Source organism: Colletotrichum aenigma, assembly GCF_013390185.1.
Source record: "Colletotrichum aenigma strain Cg56 chromosome Unknown KSG_Cg56_contig08, whole genome shotgun sequence".
NCBI lineage: Eukaryota > Fungi > Ascomycota > Sordariomycetes > Glomerellales > Glomerellaceae > Colletotrichum > Colletotrichum aenigma.
In genome coordinates this window covers 3,338,461-3,348,131 of record NW_023500914.1, presented here as the reverse complement: position 1 = coordinate 3,348,131, position 9,671 = coordinate 3,338,461, and the positions used below count along the sequence as shown (strand labels likewise).

The window sequence follows — 9,671 nt, the reverse complement described above, 5'->3', positions numbered from 1 at the left end:
TAGAAAACATTGCTGGAGCATGATGTGCAACTGCCAAACGCGTCTGAGTACCACATTTCACTTCATTCCTGTACCGCAAGTGGCTAGTGGATCATTCCGCTGTACATCGTCTCAGCGGCAACATACACAATGTCGAATGCTGAACTGGTACACTGCACAAGCGAATCCTCGGCATTGCAAACGCGCCCGTGACTTATGTGAAAAACACAATGTTCCATTACTATTCGCTGACTATGCTCCTCAACAATCACGCCGACCCGGCTTTAGCTTGTACAACCAACATATCTGCTTTCACCTCGGACGAAATGAGGGCCGCAGCCGCCGTACCCAAACACTCTCTGGCCTCGGTCGATACTTTAACAGAGTTTTTACCCTCCTTGGACAAAGCAGAAGTACGTCGACCAAGGATGATGAGGTTATGCCAAGCAATGCCCCGTGAGTCAGCCCGAATGGCGGAGGTAGCCTGGCTCACGGCAGCCTCGATGGGATTGCTGGCAGATGAAACCTCAAATTTTACTCGGGACCCTGTGGCAGCTGGGGCGTGTGTCGAAATGAAGCCGAAGAAGTCACTGGCATCCTGGTCAGCTTCGGCCGATGAAGCGAAGTGCACAACAGTGGCTGTGGCGCTCTGCTTCTCGCAGAGCTGCAAAACTAGGATGAGGGCTAGTTTATCATCGCGGCCACCGAAGTAAGGCATGAAGATGTGATGGGACTTGTTCGTAACAGGAATCGATGGAATATCGTGGTGAATGTCGCTAAACGAGTAAGTTCGCATAAGCTTGGCCTTCTCGCCGGATGAGGTTGTTGGCCGAGAGCCATCGTGAGAGAAGAAAAGTCCGATGTTATGCTCAGAAGAAGCAAGTATTGATTTGGCGAATAATGTGTATGCCGTTGCAAATTTGTTTGCGGCACCATCTGCGGGTGAAACTTGAGAGTCGACCAGACTACCACTCTCGCTCCAAGGAACCAGGAGAAGGTCCGATGAAATATCCGACGACTTGGAGAGCAGCGCTTCGGCAAAGCGTGCCTCGGGCATGATTGACACTTCGCCAGACACCGCGACCTTGAGAAACTGGCCGGCTGTACGAAAGATGTTGACCACCGGGTCATTTTGGCTCCACTCGGCTACTTGCGACACTGTCATCACAGACGAGTCGCGGTCAGTAAGATGTAGTAGACGAAATCCATGAGCTCGCACAGCCTGAGTGTTGGGAGAAGCCTGCAGGTTGGCTGTCTCTGAGTGGACGCCGCCCTTCTCATCCTGTGCCACGTATTGGTTGTCAGATGCAGATTGCTTTCCGAATAACGACACCAAGTTCAGCATTGCCGGCATGTTGTCCAGCCGAAGGTATACCAAGAGGCGTCGGACGCGGGTGCTAGCATGTTTGGCGGAGTCTGTGTCGTTGCCCGTATTGTATTCGGGATGAAGATCACCAGTATCCCAGTCAATCTCCCCGCGCCTCCAAGCTTCGATCTTCTTCTGATACCACGGAGGGTATAGGACCGATGTGAGGGGCGTTGTGACGAAAGTTGTCAGCAAAGCCATAACGACGAAGATGGTAAAAGTGCGTATGCTCAGGATCTTGGCTTGCAAGCCGATGTTCTAGTACGTCAGTCAGTCTTAGCTTCTGATGTCGACAGTCACCTCACGCGCAGCTCGCGCGGGCAAAGGTAATACTAACCAACACAATCAGCTCAACCAGTCCCTTACAACTCATCAAGGCTCCAATGGAGAAGGATTCTCGCCAGACCATTCCGTTTAACCTGGCAGCAAGAGTGGCACCAATGACTTTGGTGAAGAACGCGGTAAATGTAACGGCAAAGACGTAGCCCCATGTGATGCCAGAATTCAGCAGTCCCAAGTTGGTGTTGAGGCCGGACAGTGTAAAGTATAGAGGCAGGAATAATGCGCCGATCAAATCCTCCAACTTTTCGGTGACTTTGATGGCAAAGCCATTTTCACGAGGAAGAATGAGGCCAACCATGAAGCCACCGAAGATAGCGTGAACACCAATGATGCCCGTGAAGAATGCCGAAGTAAGTGCGATCAACAAAATGAGCGAGATCATGCCCTGGGAAGGCCCATTTTCGATATTACCCGATCGACGCAAAAGCCATGTGATGGTCGGCTTGACGGCAAATAGCAGAAAGAGCATGTAGCCGATGCACGCCAACAGAATCCACAAAGCAGATAGACCAGTGCCTGCATTGGCGAGAGCGACACAGAGAGCAAGCAAGATCCAACCTTTAAATCGGGCAGGTTAGATCAAGAGTTCACACCAAGTAGTGAATGCCGGGACAACGTACCAACTACGTCATTGGCTACGCCAGCCGAAAGCACAATGACACCAACCTTCGTATCAAGAAGCTTCAGCTCCGTCAGGATTCGACACAAAACGGGGAAGGCCTAGATTCGGCGCGTGAGCTTGAGTCAGATTCAAGTTGGGTTTTGCCCATGGAATGGAGCCGGAATACCGTGATGGCGATTGCAACGCCAATAAACAACATGTACACACTAAAATTGATGTGGACGAGGCCCTCATCCCCGGAGAATTGATTATACAGGCCCCATGCGAGAGCGCAACCTAGAGCAAACGGGAGGGCCAACCCAGCGAACGCGACTGAGGTGGCAATCCGCCAATTGCTGACTAGGAAGCGAACATCCGTTTCAAGGCCGATGAGAAAGAGATAGAGCACCAGTCCGACATTGGCAACGAGGGTGAGGTTTGGGATTGACTCGGTTGGAAAGATGGCGTTGCGGAAGCCGGGGATGCGTCCCATGACCGATGGACCGAGAACAATGCCACCAATGACCTCGGCGATGACTCGAGGTTGTCGGATCTTGGAGAGTGGCCAATGAAGGAGATGGCAGACAATGATGATCAACCCAGCCTGCACAGAGCGACAGTCAGTCAGACGTCCAAGCATGCTTTCGAACAAACTGGCGGGTCTGAAGAGCTAGTCCACCTACCTGAATGATGAACATCGTGATGGGATCCTTCGGATTGTACACCGAAGGGTTCGCGCCTTCGATGACACCACCCTGAGGAGCAGCTCTATTTCCGCCGGTGGACGTCGGAGCAGCCGCCGAAGTTGCCGTCGCCGACAACAGCGAGGTCACGGACGACATGATGGTTGGCTTCGGCACCACTGTTCTTGTTCAGGTTGCGAATGAAACAATGATCAGGACGTTCAGCGCGGGCTTTCGGGGAGGACGACGGATTCTTTGTACCGGAAGCCGATCGGGATCACAAGGCCGTGCCTCAATGTCGCGAAAGTCGTGCAACCTTTCTGCTGAGTTGTAGCACCAGAGGAGGATCGGCGGGCAGCTTCCTTTATGAACAAGAAACAGCGCCGTCGACGATTTGGTTCCAGCCAGTCGGTACAGACGTTGGCATAGAGGATGCGAGGGCGAGTGGTCTAGGATGATCTAGATCGTCCTCAACACCAGGCAATAGTGAGAGAGGTAGATAACTGGTTGATAACGGCTTGGCATAATGCAGATAGCGTTGGACTTGGCGCTATATTTTGGTCACTTGCCCATTTTCGCGGTGGACCAACAGCGACACGTGAAGGTGGTTCGTGAGGGGTTCGTAGGTTGAATCAGGGATCTGGCGGCCTCAGTTAACGAGTTCTGGAAAGTCACCGTGTCACTCACGTCTTACGTCTATCAAAGTGAGAAAGTCTGTCAGCAATTGATAGACGCGACGCTAAAATAACAACAGCCTGGGCAACACAAACAGGGCACATGCCTGGGGGCACATGGCACTATCAGTGGCGGTATCGGCAACGATGGCGCTGCGAGCGTTACCGAAGGACTTTTCAGGTGACAAACATGTTATTGCGCAATTCAAAAGGCAATTAATCAATCCTGTACGACGATGCAGGCAGCGATTTAGAACGCCGGGGCCGCTAGCCCAGGGTCCTTGAGTCAAGCCTCAGCCCCGTTTGTTAGAGAAAGCACTCCCAGCCGCCTTGTTTGTTCACCGCCCTCTCTTCGTGGTGTCTTCTGGCCGCTTGGTAAAAAGCACGTCTCCTGCGGGGAAATGCGGGGAAATGCGGGGAAATGCGGGGGAACCACTTGCATTAGTTTTTGTACAGAATGCGGCTAAGTAAAAAGGTAAGGTGACCAGCTTGTAGATCACGTTAGCGCGCTTTTTTTTAGTCTAGGCCCAGCCTGTGTAGAATTCTAGTTAGAATGACAACCAGCTGACTTAAGCCTCTTTAGTATTTATATACTTACTATTAATTAAGTTATATGTTATAAAATCCTCTATAGAGGTATTAATAAGAGCTCTATTAAGTATTATTCTAACTATATGCTCTCTATTTATTTTAAATTATATAAAGAAAGAGTAGGTTTTATTAATCTAATTAATATTAAACTCTATAATAAGCTTTTATATATTATTTATATTAATAGGTATATTAAGCTTAAGGTGTTTATGTATAAAGTTAAATGCTAATATTATAAAAGTTTATTATAAGCTATAAAGATAGGTTATCAATATAAATTTAAAAGTGAGGAAGAGAAAAAGAGATGAATATAAGGCTTTATATATAATGGTAGAGCTTTTTATATTTCTAGCTATAAAAACCTTTTATAATAACCTCTTTAGTTAGAGAGTTATCTCTATTTAATAATGTTTATAATATCGTACTAAAAAGTTTAGTAAAGCTATTATTAGTTAAGCTATTAAAACCTTAATAACCTCTTTAGCTCTAATATAATCAGCCTTATTATATATAGCGCTATTACTGTTCTATTAATCTATTCAGCTAAAGCGAATATTTAACTTTATATAAAGGTTTACTTACTTATAAGAATATATAAGGTTTCTATACTATTTTCTTTAATTAGTAGAAAGCATAAGTTAAAATGCTTATATAGTGTTTCTAGAATTATGCTTATATATTAAGTGAATTTTGCTATAGTCTTTTTATAGGGGGGCTATATTATAGCTATAAACTTAATAATATCTTCTTAAAAAAGATATAATTTTATTTAACTTTTTAGTTCTCTCTAACTATTATTTATATTATAAATATAAGTTTAATTTACTTAATTTTAATTTTAATTTTATTAGTATATTATAATTACTTATAAAAATAAATAGAGATTTCTCGTTTCTTTTTCTAAATTGCTTTTAATTAATTAATTATTAAGATATTTACTTTTATTTAGAACTAATTGTTAAGTTTAAAACACGTTTTAAAAACTTAAAAAAATTAAACAAGCTAGATTATTTCTTTTAAGTTTAACTATATATATATATAAGTTTAGAAATATATTAATCTGAATCTTTTAAATATTTTAAATATTTTAAAAAATTAATATAATAATCTCCTTAAAGTTTTTATTTTTATATAAAATAATTATATTTAATATAAGTATTATAAATATTTAGAATAGTATTATTACTAACTTATGGAAGATTGATAATTTAATAAGCTTTTATTAATTTTTTGTACTTTTAAGTTGAAAGATTTAATAAAACTATTAATTAACAATTTAATATTTTTTATCATTATAAGCTTTATCTTCATATTTAAAAGTTATAAACTAAATATAGAACAAATATTTAAACTATAAATTTTTATAAATATTAAGAAATTTAAAACTAAGTTATAAGAATAGTTAATAAAACCTTTTTAGATCTTATTTAACTTAAATTTCTACTAAAACCTAAATTAAAATAAAAAACTTAAAGAAATATCTGTAAAACTATTTTTAGAATATTCTAAAGTTTTAAAACATTTTAAACAAATAATTATAATTTATGATAGAACTTAAATTACTATAAGGTTTATAATACTAAAAGCTAGTAGTTAGAAGAGACTAAAAATTTATAAAAAGATATATATTACTTAAGAGGAAATTTCCGTCTTAAACGTTTTTAAATTATAAACTTATAAAGTTTATATTAGTTATATACCCTACTCTCTTAGTAAAACTTACTAAGAAGCTTATATAAAATAGAAAATATATTATAAAATAAACTATCATATATCCTCTTAGTTATAAATATAGCTAAAAATAGCTTGTATATATATATATACATATATATAAACGTTTATAAACTAAAGATATCATATAAAACCTAATTATATATATAAAAAATTAAATATATCGTCTTAAAAAAGAATAACTTAAAAGCTTACTTTTTATAGTATAATTAAAACAACCTTCATAAACTCTTTTAATTCATAATATATTTTGTTAGCTTTATAAATATATAAAATATATTAACTTATATATTTTATATTTATAAATAAAAGTAGTTAACTAAGTAAATATATACATAAAAAAGAAATTTCTCTAGAAATATATATAAAATTCTTTTTCTCTTTATATATCTCTTTTTTATTCTTTACAAATAAGTATTTTATTTATTTTTATTTTCCTTTTTTATAATAATATTTAAAATATATCTTATGAAACTTTGTATTATTTCTTAAAAATATCTCTTTCTATATCATTTCTTTATATATTTTCTATATCATTTCTCATAGATATATTTAAATTCTTTTTAAAACATTTAATAATATGTTATTTTTATAAATATTAAAAAAAAGTATTTTCTCAAAGTAATATAAAACTTTTTATATATCTAAAAAGCTAGTTAGTAAAATATTATTAAATTTTAAAAAAGATTAAAAAAAGTATAAATATCTAAGCTATTATTTTAGAAAGGTTTTACTAACTATTTATAACTTTCTAAAAACTAGATATTATTAAAAACCACTTTATAAACTCTTTTTTTTATAAAAAAGAATAGAAAAAATTTACTCAACGCTCTGATAATAATTCTTTTTTATATTATTTCTTAATATTAACTTATCTTAAGAAGTATTATTTTAAAAAGCTCTATTATAAACTAAAATCTTTATATATTATTTCTTATTATTTAATTATATTGTTATCTTTATAACAATACTATTATTATTAAATCTATTAAGAAGCTTTTTTTTGTTTATAATAATTTATTTAGAAGTTTATTATTATTTATATTAATAATTTTTATAAATCAAATATTTAATTTATTAAGTTTAATATTAATAATAAACAAAGCATTAATAATAATATTTTTTATTTTTTAGTTATATTTTTGAGTTTTTTTTATTTATCTTAAAAAGTAGACCTAAATCTAAGAGGTTTTTTTTATTAAAAAATAAAACTAAATCTTAATATTTTAGAAGTTAATATTTGTATTCTTTTTATTTACAGCTAATAATAAAGATATGAAACTAAATATAAATTTTCTTTTTATAAATAAAACTAATCCCTCTTTAGAGATTATTATTTTTTTAAAAGCTATTTTAATGAATAATAACTATAATATCTTTTTGTTTTTTTAAAAGAGAATATATTTTATAAAATTATATCTTATTGAAAAACTTATTCTTTTTTGAATATTTGTAGCCTTTCCGTTAATAATATTTATTATAATCTTTTTAAAAATAGAGCTTATAAATACTAATATGTTATATATCTTATTAATAATTTATGAAGAAATAATTATTACTTTTATATTTAGTTATTTTATTAAAAATATTATAACTAATATAAATATATATTTTATAGTTTTTATTATATTATCCCTTTTAAATTGGAACGTTTAAAAGATATAATTTATATTAAAATTTATGATTTTATAAAACTACTAACTTTTCAATAAAAGAATCATATTTTAGAAATAAATTTTCTTATTTTATTTTTTTATAATTTATCTAATTTTATAAAAAAGCTTTTAAAAATATATGTTTTATTTAGTAATTTATTTAGAAATTATGTAAATGTAAATATAATAATAAATTTGAATTTATTAATATAATTAAATTGTATAAAAGATCTAAAATCCATAAAATATTTAGAAGTTATAAAAAATATAGTTTTATATTTTTTATTAAACAAAACTAAATTTATTAATAATATATCTTATAAAACTAAACATCCCCCTTTTTTATATCTTAATATTTATATAACACTATGAATAACTTAATAATAAGCTTAATAAATCTTATAAAAAAAAGAATTCTTAATATCTCTATTTAAAAGTAATATATTTACGATAGAACTTCTCTTTTTTAAATATTTTTTAATTTAGTTTTTAAAACTATAAATATAAACATTTTTAAAATCGTTTTTCAAAAAGTTATTTTTTAATAAATCTATATTATTAAGTATTTGGGTAAAAAGAATAATTTTATTAATTAACCTTTTTACTAAAAGTAATGAATATAAATATTTTATAATTTATTATTAATTTCTATTGAAATATTATAAATTCTCTAATATTTTGTTTTTTTGACAAATCTATTTCTAAATTTTAGAAGTATTATTTTTTTAGCTTCTTTTAAATTTATTATAAGTTTTATTAAAAAACTAAAACTGAATTTTTAAGAAGATCTTACTAATTTATTCTCTCTTAAGTAATTATTTATATTTTCTATTCATAAAGATATATCTTTTTGTAAGAGAACTTTATTAGTTTTAGAAAAATTACTTTTAAAATCTTATAAGTTTATTATAATAAGCTTAACATATATAATTTAGTCTTTATTAAAACTAATTTTATAGAATTTCTTTGTTTTATAAAATTTAATTGCTTTGAAAACTCTTTCATATAGTCTATTTATATATTAATTAATAGTATAAGCTTTATTAACATTATTTTAAAAAAGCTTAGAAGTATTAATATGTTCATAAAATAATGCTAATTTTGTTTGTAAATTATCTTTTTATAGTTTGACTTTTATTAAAATTAAGTTTTATAAAATTAATTTTAATTTTTATTATTTTTGTTAAGTTTAATATTGAATAAAAAAATTAATTTATTTTTTATAAGTTTTATAAATATATTATTATTACATACATTATATCTATGAGATTTAGAAATAAATAAAAATATTTAAATTTTATTTATAAGAAGTCTTTCATAAGTTTATTTATAAATATCTTATTGATAAATATATAAATAATTTAGAAGCTTTTTGAATAGTTCTATTTTATTTATATGTTATTAATATTAATATATTTTAAATAGACATCTGTAGAAAAAAGTATAGAGTAAACTATAACACCTATTTATATCAGTTAACTAGACTGCTAATAATGAATCTAATTATCTACTAATTATTATAATAAACATTTTATATATTATTAAGTCTAAGTTTAATATTTTTAAATAGCTTTTAAAAATAAGGGTTTTTTATTATGTGTATTAAATTTAAAAGTTCTATTTTCATAATTAATATTATAATTATTATGTATTAAGTTTTTTTCCATTAAATTCGTTTTTTAAGAAAGAAATTATAAAATACTTCTACAAAAACTTATAATTTTATTCTTTATAAATAAAATATCTATAGCTATAACTAAAATCTAAATATTTATAAAGTTATTTCTTAAGATATTAAAATAAATTATAAGATGTTATATTTTATATAAATATTATATAACAAATCTTATAATAACTAAATATCTCCTAAATAGATTTATTAAAACTTAAAATAGAAATATTATTATAAATATAATATCTATTTTTATAAATATAGATATATAAAGTATTAATCTAATTAGTTTTTAAACCCTTTCAACTTTTTATAATATAATTTATTTTTATTTTTTAAAATTCTATTTAAAAAAGAGATGTTAATAAACATATAAT

At 30.8% G+C, this 9,671-nt stretch overlaps 1 protein-coding gene across 1 annotated transcript; it reads right to left on the bottom strand.

Annotated features, from left to right (window-relative positions):
* Positions 1-247: 247 nt before the first annotated feature.
* KHA1 (K(+)/H(+) antiporter 1) lies at positions 248-3,130 on the bottom strand (the record flags this gene model as incomplete). Its single annotated transcript, XM_037327616.1, has 5 exons — positions 248-1,603; positions 1,683-2,245; positions 2,308-2,407; positions 2,476-2,892; positions 2,972-3,130. 5 exons carry the CDS (start codon positions 3,128-3,130, stop codon positions 248-250), a joined length of 2,595 nt encoding a protein of 864 aa, XP_037174811.1.
* Between the last annotated feature and the right edge of the window lie 6,541 nt (positions 3,131-9,671).